Source organism: Artemia sp. Qi Xiang Cuo, chromosome 9 (genome assembly GCF_049724085.1).
Source record: "Artemia sp. Qi Xiang Cuo chromosome 9, ASM4972408v1, whole genome shotgun sequence".
NCBI lineage: Eukaryota > Metazoa > Arthropoda > Branchiopoda > Anostraca > Artemiidae > Artemia > Artemia sp. Qi Xiang Cuo.
Window position 1 is genome coordinate 55,315,518 of NC_142802.1, and position 17,434 is coordinate 55,332,951.

The 17,434-nt window shown below is 34.4% G+C and overlaps 1 protein-coding gene across 2 annotated transcripts in view; it reads right to left on the reverse strand.

Annotated features, from left to right (window-relative positions):
* Tmtc4 (Transmembrane O-mannosyltransferase targeting cadherins 4) overlaps window positions 1-17,434 on the reverse strand; it is a 123,932-nt gene that overhangs the window by 87,650 nt on the left and 18,848 nt on the right. For both annotated transcript variants that reach the window (XM_089094727.1, XM_089094726.1), the window contains exons 4-6: window positions 16,813-16,998; window positions 7,218-7,481; window positions 2,813-3,015 (exon numbers count right to left, since the gene is read on the reverse strand). In XM_089094727.1, the coding sequence (XP_088950853.1) occupies window positions 2,813-3,015; window positions 7,218-7,481; window positions 16,813-16,998 (653 nt within the window). The remainder of the gene's footprint in view (window positions 1-2,812; window positions 3,016-7,217; window positions 7,482-16,812; window positions 16,999-17,434) is intronic.

Here is a 17,434-nt window from a genome sequence, read left to right on the forward strand (position 1 = left end):
CTCCAAGAGGCAGCATACTTTCCCGCGAAAAAAAAATATATATAAAAAAGCGTTTCAATCCCTTTACACCTCTTAAGGTTCTTATTAAGAGATACACATTGTAGAATCAGGCTTTATTCCTCCTTTATATACCTTCAGCCTGGGTAAGACAACCTGAAACACGATTCGCAATAGACAACACCTTCGCGGTGCAGAGATTTTATGAATGATCTCCAAACAAGCAAAAGCTTAAGGAGGGCTGAGTGTTCCGTTTTTTTCAAATAAACCTCATAGGTTTATTTAATATGAGGTTTATTTAATATGAGGTTTATGTAAAAAAAAAACGGAACATCCAGCCCTCCTTAAGCTTTTGCTTAAGCCATACTACAAAATTTCAAACTATAAGAAAAAAGGTCGTTGACTATAACTACAACACAAATAATTTGGATATGATGGTGATAATCCAGCAGCACCAATGGTGAAAGAAGGGGGAAATTATTCCCTCCCTATATTTTATCCCCCCCCTGATTTATAAAACCTTGTTTTTGGAATTTTCCTTCAAACAATTAAACAAAAAAAAATTACCCCCTCTTAGATCTGGAAAATTATAATTTTTTGGATCTTCATTTTTTCCATGCCCCTCCCCTTCATTTTAGTGAATTAGCACCCTAAGCTAATTCATATATATATATTGAACTTAAAAGACTATCTACTTTCAATTCCTGTTACTAAATGTACTGTCCTGCAATGATCCTGCCACCATGAACTTAAATATTACCTTTTGTAAATCTGTCATATTATATGATATTCTGTCACATCAGGAGGAGTTTTCTTGGAGATCAAGATATTATAAATTGTGTAATTCTTCAATGGAATTGCCCAGGTCAAATAAGCATGCAAATTATAGATGGAGACAGAAGTAACAGTTTCTTAGAGGGGACTAGCTAGCTTCGGTAATATTGTAAAAAAAAAATCTAATGAATCCCATTAGTAGTTGAATCCCATTTAAAAGTCTAGCCATATCCACAGTCCACGTCAATGTAAAACTAACGCTGTAATTGGGCAGCTTTTATTCAATCTGATATTTTCTGACCGGGAGCTTAATTTATTTACTACATAGTCGTGTTCCAAAAACAGTACTATAGCATTTGATTCAAAGTGCCACCAAATTATTAATAAATCCATCCAACAGCGATATAACGTGCAAATCATGATGAAGCAATAATATTCTTTAACAATAAAATGGGTGAGAACAATATCGGGTAGCAATGTGTATCTATAGTATTATCCGAAGTTGTACAGGAATGGTAATTACTACCACAAAATCTAGGACAACTATAAAACTACTTTATAATATTTGCGATTGTAGGGATAAGTTGTAAAAGGACCCAAAGGATAAGAAAAACTGATAAAATAAAAGGACATTAATAACTTTTCAAAATGATTTTAGAAATAAATTTACAAGAGCATTGTGCCAAACACCTAAACATCAATTAGAAAAAAAAGACAATAATAGAATAATAGAAAGAATATATATAATAGAAAACAGAAAACAATCTATAATAGAAAAATAATAGAAAAAATATATAGAAAATAGAATAGAAAAAAATCCATCATTCCATTATCTGTGTCTCAGTAAACTTGATCGATAGTGAAATGTAATAAAATGTAAATATAATGTAAAAAATGTAATGTAATTCTTTAGACAAGATTTCACAATATCCATGGAATAGAATCTATACTCATGTTCCCTTCTCTTTTCTCATTAATTCACTCCAGTCTAAGCAACAAAAGAGGATGATCTGGTATAGTGGCGTCAATTTGAAGGGGGGCTATGCTACCTAAATTTTCATCCTCCCCCGTATCTTGAAAAATTCCTTTCTTGGGGTATTTTCATTGATAAATGTATTTCTTTGTGGGGGGGGGAGGGCTTTGCGATGAAAAAAAAAAGAAAAAAACTAATTCGGCCGCCCCCCCCCCCCCCACACACAACATCTGTATTCTCGAGAATTGACGTTACTACTCGGGTTTTATACAGCTTGCGCTTTTTTTACTATACAGACATTCCACTCAAAACGGGTACACATAAAACCAAGAGAGTTTTCATAACAAATTGGTCCATTGCATGGTTCAAAGTGCAAACAGGAAATACAGGAACATGGGGTCTAGTAGAATGAAGAAAAAATTTTAATTTTTAAAAATCTTCATTTTTTGGTAGAAATTTTTCAAAAGAGATGTCAATTACGAATTCTGTATGATTTAAAATATCGTCTCACAAAGCAGATTAATTCCTCTGAACCTTCTATTTTATGATCTGCTGTCTATTTTTTTCTTCTTTTTTTTTTACTTTGACAGAAATGGACAAACTTTAGATGTCCTACAACTATTAGCTGTAGTTTAGTTTGATGGAGCTGAATTTTCCACATTCCAGCGAAAAATTTTTGGAAAATTTCGACTGCATTTTTTTCTAACCGAAACCGGAATTTGATTCAAAATCATAACGTCTGACGGAATTGGACATCAGAACGTCAGTTAGCGCATTTTTTTTCTTTTTTTACGAGAGTCTTTTGAAATGGCCGAGATAAATATATCAACATAACAAGCAAACCATCACAGCACGTGAATTTACTTCAAAAATGGATGAAATTTTGCGTGGGAATGTAGCAGCATAACCAAGGCATAGTGAAAAGACAGCAATATATAAAAGCAACTACATATTTAGTACTAAAGTCATATGCTCTTTTGAGCATTGCCCCCCCCCCCCCTATATCCTGAAAAATTATCTGAGGTCCCCTAAATTTGTGGCTACACAAACAACATGAAGAATACTTACTTGCCGTCAGTCACCTTGACCCATTGTAAAATTTTCCAAATCCAGAGGCTGATGAAGACCCACAAAACAAGGACTACTATCAATCTGGAATCAGTGGGAGATCGGACGGGTGGAATGCAACCCATAGACCAATCGAAACACAGCCAATCGGGTGCGAAGAGCAACCACAAGTTTATTGCGTAAACGTAGTTATAACTCAAAAACTAGAAAAAAAAATACCTATCGTAAATAAATAGACACTTCTCAATCTGTCTTGAATTCCCAAATGAACCTTGACGCCACCTCTCATAACTAAAAAGAGAACACACACTTGCAGCTATAGTTGAAAAAATAGAGGCCGCATTTATCAATTTTCTGAAGAGCTACACTTGGTAAATCATGAACAAGCCTATAAAAGTGTGGGGTAATTAAAGTGCTTAAATCCCAATGTTTAAAAATCACTAAAATGAGAGTCATTAATTTTCGTCTTTATAAATTTACTCCAAACATTCTGGAGTGAAACTCACGTACTAGTACCGATATTTACAATAGTCCATAAAGTCTTGATTATAGATAGATATTTATTCATATATGATCAATAAACAATAGTGAACAATGGTATACAATATCATTTATTCTCTACGGCCAGGAATGCAACTTCCGAATATTTACCAAGACTGTGGTACAAGGTGTCTAGCAAAGTATAAACACATACAACAAGTACTGACAAAACCTATCCTCTCCATACAAAAAAGTGACCCTTTGTCCGCGTCTCCAGAGACGATTCCATACCTATGCGAACCTGGCGAGTAAATCACAAGTTCCGTAGGTGATTATACTTGTTCCGTAAAAGCTGTATTAAATTTAATTTATTGGCTCAGAGCGATTAAGTAGTACAACATTTACCCTCTAGAGGCACTGAGGTACGCGGGTCACTTTTGGAGAGTTTTGTCAGTACTTGGTCAGTATGTGTTTATACTTTGGTGTCTAGGATCGTTAGCCTCCCAATAGAAACACAAATAGTTTAAACAGTGACAAACTGTTTCTTAAAACTTAGTTTAATTCTAGGCTTAGTTTTTTAATTCTTGTTTTTTTTCAAACATCGTTTTGGTATCTAAAATTCAGCTTAGTTCTATTTTCCTGATTTATGTTTTTCTGTTATTCGCACCTTTTTTCTCTATTGTCCACACTTTTATTTACTTGCAGTGAAAACGACCGAGTGTTTGTCTTTGCTAAACTATCCCAATCTTTCTATTTTGTTCTTTTTTTCTCAGTTCTTTCTTTTTCTATTTTGTTTAAAAGCTTGTTTTTTTTTCAAACATCATTTTGGTATCTTTTTATTCAGCTTGGTTCTATTTTTCTGATTTATTTTTTCTGTTCTTCGTGCTTTTCTTTTTCCCTGTTTTCTACACCTTTCTAATCTTCCTCTTGCACTGAAAACGACCGAGCGGAGGTCTTTGCTGAACTATCTCAATCTTTCTGTTTTGTTCTTTTTGTTCTCAATACTTTCTATTTCTACTTTGTTTTTTTTTTTTTTTCAAATACAAATTAATTTGTTTAACAAAAAAAATAAAAACAAATTTACAGCATCCATCTAAAAAAACCCGATAGGTAAAAAAAAAAAAAAAAAACTCTGAAAGGTTTCCTCTCTTATATTTGTTTGATTACTATGTCTGGTCATTTTTGACCAGAATGAGACACATGAAGACACAAAACCAAACATACCCCCTTTTCCCCATAAAAACCTTATGTGTCAACAATGGGCTACTTTCCAATATTTTCAATGCCTTTCGAGAACTAAGGGTATGAGAAGGGGGCTGGTTGCCACCGATCACTTTTGATCCTTAAAACGGGCACTAAGAATTTAATTTTAAATCGAATGAACACTCTCCGAAGTTTATCCGACCATCCGTTCCAAATAAAGTGGCTCTAGGAAAATAAAAACGTAACACGCTGAAGCCTTATTACTCTTTACTATAGGCAGCGCTAAAGCGTTGCCTCTAAAATACCAGGAGGTTCAAAGAGGGTCATTACGAAAAACCTGTTTTTCCCACTAAAATATGAAGTGTTCACTCATGTAAAAAAGGCGAAGTACTATTGCGTTATAAGGTGTAAGTATTTTAATAGTAAATCTGGCCAGTCATTTCACGGATACATTTTTATATATTTTTGAAGTCTCCTATGGCCTATAGCAAAATTAGACTTATGCATTTGCTTCACTTCGACGCATTGCTTTGCGTTACAAATCGGCACTATCCCTAATTGTATGTTTACTAAATTTAATTATTATTAACAAACATTGTCATTCTGAATCCATCTTAAGCTAAAAGAGCACGTGTGAAACTTAATAAAAGGCCAGCTACAGCGGGTTATCTCCTGTGCAAAGGTTTTCAATAATGAGCGATAACCCTCTATTATATTTCATAATATACCAGATAACATAATAACATAAAATTCATAACATAATAAAAATATGCATTTTTTTCTATTTGTCTGGTGGCATTGACTGTTTAACTGCTTGCTTATTGCAATAATTTTTCTTTGTTATCTGGTATCTATTCTGGAAATAAATCTTTGTCACCAATAAACAAAACGAGAAAAAAAAATTCAGTCGCAAGAAAGACAGGTGAAAACTCTCCTACAAAGAGGGATTATTGCAATGAATTAAAGGCCTGCAAATTAACGCCCACTTTTGCGAATTAAAGGTCTACTTTTTCCTTTCCAAATTTTCAAATTACCTATACCTTTGGTGGACCTTTCTTACTTTCTAATAAATCTACGAAAAGAGTATGAGATGCTGGGTCCCAGCATCTTCAAATATCTATAAGCATTAAATATACCGGTACCCTTCCTTTTACCCTTTTAGGCATTAAAAAGTTGTCGGTAATTAATAAACAACACGAGAAAGACTTCCAGACAGTGAAAAAGATTGAGAATATTCTCCAACAAAGAGGGATTCCTGCTACGAAGGAACGGCCTACGAGCTAACGATCTTGTTTTTATCTGCAAATTAGATACACCCATGCAAAGAAGACAGGTGGATAAAGATCCCTTTGGTGGACTTTTCTTACTTTCTAATAAATCTACGAAAAGAGTATGAGATTCCCTCTTTCATTTTGAACCCAGCATCTTCAAATATCTATAAGCATTAAATATACCGGGACCCTTCCTTTTACCCTTTTAGGCATTAAAAAGTTGTCGGTAATTAATAAACAACACGAGAAAGACTTCCAGACAGTGAAAAAGATTGAGAATATTCTCCAACAAAGAGGGATTCCTGCTACGAAGGAACGGCCTACGAGCTAACGATCTTGTTTTTATCTGCAAATTAGATACACCCATGCAAAGAAGACAGGTGGATAAAGATCCCTTTGGTGGACTTTTCTTACTTTCTAATAAATCTACGAAAAGAGTATGAGATTCCCTCTTTCATTTTGAACCCAGCATCTTCAAATATCTATAAGCATTAAATATACCGGTACCCTTCCTTTTACCCTTTTAGGCATTAAAAAGTTGTCGGTAATTAATAAACAACACGAGAAAGACTTCCAGACAGTGAAAAAGATTGAGAATATTCTCCAACAAAGAGGGATTCCTGCTACGAAGGAACGGCCTACGAGCTAACGATCTTGTTTTTATCTGCAAATTAAATACACCCATGCAAAGAAGACAGGTGGATAAAGATCCCTTTGGTGGACTTTTCTTACTTTCTAATAAATCTACGAAAAGAGTATGAGATTCCCTCTTTCATTTTGAACCCAGCATCTTCAAATATCTATAAGCATTAAATATACCGGTACCCTTCCTTTTACCCTTTTAGGCATTAAAAAGTTGTCGGTAATTAATAAACAACACGAGAAAGACTTCCAGACAGTGAAAAAGATTGAGAATATTCTCCAACAAAGAGGGATTCCTGCTACGAAGGAACGGCCTACGAGCTAACGATCGTGTTTTTATCTGCAAATTAGATACACCCATGCAAAGAAGACAGGTGGATAAAGATCCCTTTGGTGGACTTTTCTTACTTTCTAATACATCTACGAAAAGAGTATGAGATTCCCTCTTTCATTTTGTGCACGGCATCTTGATAAATGTATCATCATTGGATATGTTCGTAAAATAACCTATCTCTTTTCCAATTACCCTTTTGGCAATAAAAAGTTGTCAGTAATTAATAAACAAGACAAGAAAATATTTCATTCGCTGACCTTGTTTTTATCAGAAAATTAGATACACCCATGCAAATACGACGGGTGAATAAATACCACTTTCTCACTTTTTATTATCTATAAAAAAGTACGAGATTTCTTCTTTCATTTTGGGCACGACATCTTGAATATTTACAGTAATTGAATAAATCGGTAATGTAACCATTTTTCTTTTCCCATTACTTTTTAGTCATTAGAAAATTGTATAAAATACTTACTCTCGATGAAAGAAGCGGCTCAAACGAACCAGGGTTGTCAACATCTTTAAATTCAGGCAAGCTTGAACCCATTATCCAAAATCTTGCTAATAAAAAAAACACAGCTCCAAGGTAAATACAGATCTGTCGCCACAGTAAACATTTGACTTGAATTTTTCCAAGTTCGTTGCACAATGATGAAAACTGGAAGCTCTTGAGTAATACCAACAATCGATGTAAAATACTTTGACTAGTACAAAGGATATCGTGCAAAGAACAAAAAATCTACAAATGGAATGAAATAGAAATGAAAACCCTTGCTGAGAAGTGGGAAACCTAGTAAAAGATTAAATTTTAAAAATGATAGTTAAACAAGAAAAACTCCTAATTATTAGTTGAAAAGCTTTACCAAATCGTCTAAGTAAAATTCCAAGCTGTTGTAGACACCTTTTTAAAGCTCTGTGATAGTCTTATTATGCTGAGGGAGAAGCAAGTTATTGAAGAAAGAGTTGATGCTTCAGCACAAAATTAAGCTCTTTTTACAAGTTTACCAGTGAAAGATCTATTAAGCCGGCCTTATGTATGACGAACATAGAAACAATATCTGGGTGGGTATTTTCACAAACACTCAGAAAGTGAGTCTTTCTAAATTATAGACCTTTGAACACATATATTTGCTTTTTGATAAATCAGAAGCATTCCTTTTACCAATGCATAGTTTCTATACCTGAAAATGATATCTTATGTTTCTTTAAGAAAACAATGGCACTTTTCAGTGATTGATACTTTAGGAAAACTTATATTAAGAATGGAAGACCAGCGGCCTCAGTTTGGATTTCCGACAAACCGTCTTACAAAATTTCTAATTGAGCTAATCGATTTTCCTAAAACAGCCCGGCTACAGTACTTTGAAAAATGTAGTAGCCAAATTGAATTTCAGAAAATAAATTTGACGAAATTAGTCTAACATGGTCTCAATGATAAGGCATAAAACTCCCCCTCACCCCATAAATAAACGCGGTTTTATATAAACTTCTTGATAGACTGTCAATTGGAAAATATTTGCCTATATTTCCTCACTATACTTTTCTATTTTCTTTTTTAGTCAGTTTTTCTCCTTTTTCACGTAATTCAATCCAAACCAAAAGAATGTAAAGTCAAACCTGAGCAAAAGAAATAGTACATTTCATGGCTTCAAATTGGACTACCTCAGAGCAAAAGCGTTCAACCTCATCGAAAACAGAATATTTTAAAATTGTTCGACAGGACAGTACGCGTGAATATTACAACCTAAGAAAACTGAACAATCAATTAACACACTGTTGGTTATTATCAATATCGTGCTAGTAATATGGTAAAAACTGAGCTAATTTTTATGCATAATAACTTAAAATCCACCAGCCAGTAGGCTGACAAAGTAGGAGCCAACAATTTTCTAAAAAATTTAAAATCAGGGGCATCAGACCCTGACAAGATACATAACCTACTGATAAAAAATATGTCTCAGAAGTTACAGGTTGCTGTAAAAGCATTATTTAATATATCACTAAAAAACCAGTAAAGTACCTAATCTTTGGAAAAGGGCTACATTAATTTCAACTCTAAAATCAGGAAATAACCCAAAAGAAGTGAAATCTTATAGACCTATCTACCTTACATCATGCCCCTGCCAACTAACAGAACACGTAATAAAAGCTAAGATCCTCCTAAACCTCCTCAGTCATCTTCAACCAGAAACTTGGTTTCTTGCGTAAAAGGGCCGATGCCCTTTTTATTATGGAACACCAAATAAAAATGTGCTTCAAGCAAGGTAAGGAGACATTAATAACTTTTTAAGATGCAAAAGGTGCTTTTGACAGAGTGGATATGGGGAAGTTGATCTTAAAGTTAGCTAAATTTAATTTTTCAAAGAATATTGTTAGCTGGATTAGGGATTACCTTATAAATAGGAATTTAGAGGTTAAAATAGTAAATTTTTTACCTGATGTCCAGATCAGACCTAAATTAGGCCTCCCCCAGGGAAGTGCGCTTAGTCCACTATTGTTTTAGCTCATTGTAGTGATATAAATTTTGATATTGCCCTAGGAAGTAAGCTCTATATTCATGCAGATGATGTTGTAGATACTGCAACTTCAAGAAATCAAAATACACTGAAAGCCTGCATCAACAATAATAATCTATAACTGTGGGCACTGGGCAATAATAAGGAATTTTCCCCATCAAAATCAACCCTAATGCTTTTCAGGAAGGAGAAGGACATTACCCCCTCCAGGTCATAAATTACTCAAAGAAAATACTTTATGTTGAAAGGCTTTGTTACCTTGGGCTTGAGCTGGCAGTTAGCTTGGAACCATCATATACACTACCTTATTAGTTCCCTTAAAACCAGGGCAAACCTTATGAATATGATATGCAAAAATAAAAGGGGTGCTCCTTTTCAAGTTGCTAGCCAATTGGTGAAGGCAGTCATCATAAGCAAACTGGATTATGGCTGTGCATTGTATAGGGAGTCAGAAAGGCCCACATTAGCAAGATTGGATACAACCCTGCCCAATATACTAAGAAGAATTCTTGGCTGACTGAAATCTACATCTATCCCTACAATATGCTTAAAGCTTGGAATAGCTCAGCATGTCTAGAATGATTCTAGCATTTACGTGTTGGTACCCAAGTTCCCGGGTGGTCAGGAAATCTAGCGCTGTCTGAAGCTTGTGACCGTGCTACATTTTGGTACAAATTATGGAGAGATTGCCTATGCCCCCTCAAGGAATAGTCAATGAACTGAGAAAAGTTTCAAAAAAAATGTTTTGCTAAGAAACTTGCCCTTCATCGATCAAAAATGCAGACACTTTATCCCGAGAAGGTCAGGAATTCACCTGATCTACCGTGGAAGCTATTACCTCGTACTATGTCCTTCAATTTGTCAGACCCGAATGATATTCCTTTGTCCGAGTGGATATACCATTTTTCAAGTGAGTTTTCTGAGCCTGATCCTGTTTTAGAGTCACAATTTTGTGACGAGCTCAGCAACTTCATTGATGAATCTCCTGACCTTGATTTTGTTGTTACTTGTGATGCTGTTATAAAAGCCATATCCCAACTTAAAAAGAAAGCGTCTTGTTGGATAGATAAGGTGAGCACTCTACACATCATTAATGGAAGTTATCTATTGGTGCGTCACCTTAGCCTTCTCATGCAAATGATATTTGTTACAGGTATTGTTCCATCCTCGTTCTGCATTGGTGATCTGACTCCCATTCCCAAAAAAGGGAAATCTGAGCTGCAATGTTCCTCTTTCCGTCCCATCACCGTCTCTACTACGAAATGCAAACTTTTCGAGCTCCTTTTTCTTGATGAGTTAAGACAGAAATGTTACGTTCCCCCACATCAGTTTGGTTTTCAGACTAATATTGGCTATTATCATGCTCTTACAGAAGTTTTTACTGCCCTTGCCGACGCTGAATCTTCGGGAGAAAGTATGATCCTCGCCGGACATGACGTTAAACGTGTGTTCGATTCCTTAACTCATTTGTCCATGCTTCTTCATATGACAAGGCAAGGTGTAAATCCATCAGTTGTCCGTGTTCTCAGAGATTTATATAGGAATCTAAGAATGCGTTTAAAACTTCCATCCCGTTTTCCCTTGCAATCGGCTCTTCATCAATCCCAATATAATTGCATTAATTCTCGTGTGAGGCCAAACTTCGAATATGCTTGTGATTCCTCAGTACCCCATCCTCGTTAAGAAAGAGACTAGACAGGGAGCTATCACTTCCCCAGCCCTGTTCAATAATAGTGTCCTGGAAGCTAAGGCAAAGTGTCTTCCTTCATGCATTCTTGGGAGAATCGATATGTCTCTTATTTGTTATGGTGATGACATCTTGAATCTCAGCCGTACTATCCAGCGCATTGAGCAGAATTTCAAAATCCTCAAAGATGAATATTCAAAAATCGGTCTGTCTTTTAATCCTGAGAAATCCGAAGTCATCCTTTTCAATTGGCGAAATCCCTCTACTTCTCTTCTAAATCTGGACGGTTCTCTTGTTAAACCCGCAGACCATATTGCATACCTCGACCTTCCAATTGGCACATCTATAGGCTACACACGTCGTTTGCAGATTTTTCACGTTGAGCGTAAAATCAGCATTTCTACCGCTGTAATCGTAAAAAGCAAACTACGTTTCAACCTTTACCTTCTAGCATCCATTTACAACGCCACAGCCCTTCCGCATCTGCTTTACATTGCTCCTTTCTGGAAATTCTTTACAGTTACAGATAAAAAGCACCTACGATTAATCTTCTTCAGATTTGCTAAATATCTTCTACATTTGCCCCCTTGGACAAGAAACCGTAAAATTATTCATTTGTATAAGCTAGCTGACCCTAATATTAGCATTAATAAATCTCTATTCCGTTTTCAAAGTAAGTTTAATCATCCATGGTCACCAATTTGTTCACAATAGTATTTTTGTATTAATGTATTGTATATAATGATTTTTTTTCCTCTCTCTATTTTATTTTGTCATTTTAGTGATTATTCCGTATATGTACCTTTTTTTCTGACGGGTAATAAATGAATGATAATAATAATAATAATATTAGTATTAATAAATCTGTCTCCCGTTTTAAAAGAAACTTTTATCATCCTTTCGTTAGCATCCAATTGTTCGTAGTAATGAAGAGTTTTTTTTGTCATGTATTTGAATTTTCAATGTGTGTTTGTGTCCTTCTTTTTTTCTTTTTGTTTTCTTTAGTGATTACTCCGTCTACTGTGCCTTTTTTTGACGGGCAATAAATGAATAATAATAATAATAATTAGCATGTCAATTATGGTATAAGTATGACTTTTTATCGAAAATATGTAAAATACATTGTGTTTTTGTTTCAGATTCATTTGTGAGGTTATTGAGTTGTGTGACCTACCAAGTGTTATTGGAAGGAATCTGTTATTATTTGGATCTCATTTTTATAGTTTTGTAGCATAAGCTCAGGGACACAAGACTCAAATCAGAAACTTTCTGGAAAGCCTATTCCAGTTCAAAAGTACAAATTTTGTTTTTCAAGTTTTACTACAGTAAAAAGTCTAAGATCCTCTTTTTTTTTTTAAATTCAACCCAGTTGATTGTCAGGCAAAAGTACCTTGAAATCAAATGTTGCGATAAATTAAGTAGGATGTTATTAAGTATAACGCAAAATAGTGCAGAACCTTAAATTTCGAATTCTGTTTTTTGCATTTACCAAATCAAGTGAAAGACGGCAGATGCTGTGGTTAAGGAGCCTCAAATTGTGCCTTCGAATTCTGTTGAAGAAGAAGAATGTACAACTACATCTTATCCAAAAGTCATCAAATATCAGTATACAATAGTAAGTCTTATTTTATATATAGTCTATATATTGACCAAATAAAGGTTCAAATGGGGATAGATCCATTTATTTACACTGTGAAAACAGGTACAAAAGTCTAGATATTTCGATCTGATGAGTATTTCTACTGATGACAATTGCTGTATATGATATATACATATCATATACAATATATATATATACATATATATATATATATATATATATATATATATATATATATATATATATATATATATATATATATTCCGTGGAGAGGAAAGTTTCTGGAGGAATCTTTGAGGATAAATTTTACACGATTGGGAAGGCAATTTCCTGGGGTGAAAATTTTAATTTTTTTTCTCTTTTGAAAAAAAAATGATTTTTTTTTATATTCTATATGGGAAAAGCCGTTTTAAATGGTCAGCTATTAAATTTAAGAAAAACGATTTTTTTCAATTTAAAAGTAAGGACATTAAAACTTAACTAAAATAAATAACTCCATATGTGAGGGGCTGCTCCTCAACTCTTGTCTTTACGCTAAATAAAGGCTTTTTTCTACAATTTTCTAAAATATAAGTAGAAAATCGAATCCTACCTGTATTTGTGCATTTAATTATATCTTGCAATTGTGTTGAGTTGAGCTATGTTCTGAAACTTAAATTTCTTTTTTCACAGCGTCATAGCATAAAAGTGACCAATTCCAAAAACGGAGATTAGAACGAATAAAAAATAGTCTTAGCAGTCATAAGGGACGTGAAGCGATATGAAAACCTGGAATAACTCTAATATACAAAATACAATCCAGAAATTTTCAACAGTATTTTATTCGCATAAGAATGTGTCACAATTCGGTTATATGCTAATTTCATCGCTCTATCGAATGAGGCCTACTAGTTTTGTATGACTTGTAGTTACTTATCTTATCACATTTGAAAAAAAAAACTAAATTTGCATGAACACAGATACGTAACCAAAGGGGGGGGGGGCGAGCTTCACCCCGCCCTCTGCCGAAGTCCCAAAGCGTTTAACATATTGCACATAATTTATTCTATTTTCCTTACATTTAGTCCATTTTTTGGATTTCCGAATACATTTCTATATTAAGAAATGGGATTTCAGCATGATCAAACACATTTTTTCAATTCCAGTAATTGTCAATTTTTCAATTCTGAATAATAATAACTGTCAATAATAATGTTAACAATAATTATAAATTGTCAATAACTATCAACTTAATTCACAATTTTGTCCCCAGGTTCGAACCTGGTTACTGAGTTATTTGAATTGATATCAATGGGATTGGTAGTGATTATTATCAATACCTTATCGATACTGATATTAGTATTTGTAGTTTATTGATACTGATACTGTACTTTATGTCTGCTTATGGAAAGATCAAGAGATTAAAGCATTGGTAAGTTACTTTTTAAGGAGGAAGAAGATATTTACCTATATTGACCCATTCCTTCTAAAAAAAAACTCCAGATGTCTGAGAAACCGTTTTATTAGTTTCAAACCGGATTTCTACAAGTTTCGAATTTTATAGTTAACACTTTTTGATTCTGAGCAATGAAGTTTATTTTTGAATCTATATTATATGTATGGGCTATATTGTCTCATTTACGTTAATTCAAAAAAATCTATATGGCATATTTCGTAAAAGTGAATTTGATGTACAACGCCCTTGAAAACCGAGCCTGGGCCCACGGGACAAAAATTCTTCGCTGCTTCCTCCTTCCCCCCTTTTTTCAATACGCCACCAATACAAATGATTATGAATTCCCATAGCAGTTACAGAGGAAGTGATGAATTACATGCATGGTCCTGATTGCGTCCTGTAACCTCTCTATAAACCATAAACCTCGTTGTCTCCATAAACCTCTTTGTTGTATATAGTTCTTATTCTAAAGCTCATTCTAATTGTACTATGTTTGCAATAGCGTTGGGACATTGTGTGTTTGAGTACTGTTTCAAGTACGTTCTGCGAATGAAGAATGACAGATTATCAAAGTTGGCCTTTTCGGTCAACTATTTAGGGCCAAACGAAAAGCAGGTGGTCCCCGAATTGAGCGAGAAAAGATCGTAAAAACGGATTCTAATGAAATTGGGACTTCTTAGGAGGGTGTAAAGAAGGAAGCTTTGAATAGATTGGAATTAAGGAGGATCATGCGCAGATGTATTGGCCTCTGGCGGCTTGGTCCTGTAGTAAATTGTTAGCAGTAGTAGTAGTAGTTAGTGAATTAGAATTATAAATCCCTTTTTAAAAACTTAAAAGTTACTGCTAACTGTTGGTCTGTTCTGTAAAATTCACGTTTGTTCGATATGACGCAATAGTTTTTCAAACTGTCAACAACATTTCAAATGCATTTTTCAATAATTTTTCAAATTAACGCCAATTTTTTTTTCAGATTTTCAGTAAAACGGATGAACTTCACGAAGTTGAACATTAGCTTTCAAGATATTCAAGGAATAATAGCTTTAGACAAATTATGCAAATCACAGCAGTTCTTAGACTTTAAGATGTATTTGGCTATAGAGGAATATATGAAGTGCTTTTCGTGTATATATATATACATATAGCCTATATATATATATATATATATATATATATATATATATATATACATATATATACATATAGCCTATATATATATATATATATATATATATATATATATATATATATATATATATATATATATATATATATATATATATATATATAACTAAGGTTCTGGCTTTTCACCAGTGATTTAGCTCAACTGGAAGATTTCAGACACATAAAGATAGTTGAATATATCAACATTCCCTACCTCTCAATAAAACAAAAAATAAAACTTGAAAACAGCCATCCCACAATTCAAGTTAAAAAAAATATTTAGTATCACATGAACTCAATTATTCTATTACTAACAAATATACTATCTTACTAAACTGTAAAAATACTATCCTATATCACGAAAGAACAAATTTTCTAAGAGTAAAGATTCGTTTTTTATGAAATTTCTGAAAAATCGACTGAAAAATCGACAACGACACGGAAACGGTAAAATAGCTTGAATAACATGTCACCATGGTCCAACTGGGCTTTCGTGTGAATAAATCTATCCATCTATCATGGTGAAATAAGACGGTTTGAATAAACGTTCTTTGTAGAAACAAGCGATAAAAAAGGTTGTTAGATTAAATGGTAAAAATAATTTAATGTCATTTACTACATCTACAAAAAATTTTATCGAAAAATTTTCTGCTGTAAAAACTTTATTATCTTTTATGTAGAGGTGGGGGGGGGGGGTGTCATAGTAGTTGGTCATATCCACTCAGGAAACGATCGTTTTTCTTAGAATGTTACATTTTAAATCTTTAGAGTTATTTTTTTTTTTTGAATTTTCAAATACAGACTTGAAATATTCTTTCAACAGTTCCATCTGAAAGAAAATTTTGCTTGAACCGTGGTAGCCCATCAGCCCCACAGCAAAAGCTTTGGTTTATACACGGATCATGGCCTGTTGTTAAATCCCCGAGCTGTTCAGCCAGGCAAGATCAAAGTTAATTAGGCACAATTTTCAAGAGTTCCATCTAGCTGTGCCACATACTACTGTTTACAATAATGTGTCGATTAGGGAGGTCAAAGAGAGCAGGCGACACCTATTTTTACAGTTTGTTTCGAATTGTTACTGACTATGACTATGACTACCCCCCAACAAAATAAAGTACCCTCCTCCTTAAAAAGAAACATGCCGCTTCTTCAATGTGGTTCAAACCCCGTACCTACCATCTAATAGGTACGGCCGTGGTTTCATTAAAAATGGAATCTTTACTAGTCAAAAATGACTTGTAGCTTAGTTACTTTTTACAAAAATGATGTGCGAAAGCACACGATGGCTGGTCATAGGGACGAATCTTCAGCATTTTTATTGGGGAGGGGGGGGGGAAGAGGAGTTCATATCCGGATAGTCAAGGAGCATGGGCCGTACAATGTGTTTTCCCAAATTATTGGAGGGACAACTGCTCCCCTTGCCCCCCCCCCCCCCTGAAACAACGCCCCTGGCTGGCCCCAGCCCGTCACTGCAGGTCCTGGCTGAAGGGCTATGAAACGGAGATCTGCACCACTGGTTTGGACTATAGAGTCTAGTGCCGCATCCTTAGTTACTTTTTAGTTATTTTTCGTTACCATGTTTCTGACGTAACGTAATCAATTCCCATCCGTTGAGGGCTTTTTCACACTTACCTAAGACTTACCAAGGAGCTACTTACAAAAGCAACTTACCAATGCCATGATTCCCTGTTCTTTGCATAACACAGATAGACAGCAAAATGCCATTGAAAGAATCAAAAAAAGACTTTGAGTGTATAAGCTCGATGAGTTGTTTCTGGCACAGTAGAAATAACACAGACATGACAAGTTAAAAAATATAGCACAAAGAAGATCTGCACGTCCAACCAATGCTGACACCTAGAAATACAACAGGGTAAGCTATAAGAAAAAAGCTAGTGCCTCGAAGAACATTTATTCAAGCATAGTTAAAATGAAGGAAGATTACAATTTAATTCCTACCACATCAAATATATCTGGCCTATTATACACTTATATATATATGGCTTTAATAAAGTTATTCATCTATCTATCTATCTACATACATGATTTGGACTTGAATTGAATCCTGATATGTCAAAAATTATATTCTTCAGCTAGAATCAAACTCAAATAGAAGAAATTCCTCTTCGGTGGAACAGGACCAAACGAGTTGATCTCATAGCTTAGTTTGGTCTCCCCATTGACTCTTCAATATCCCACAGGTACAGCCCTGTACATATGGGCATGTACAGCCCCTAAAGTACAGGTACGGTAATTTACAAAACCATTTTCCTTTGTGATCTCCCATACCCCC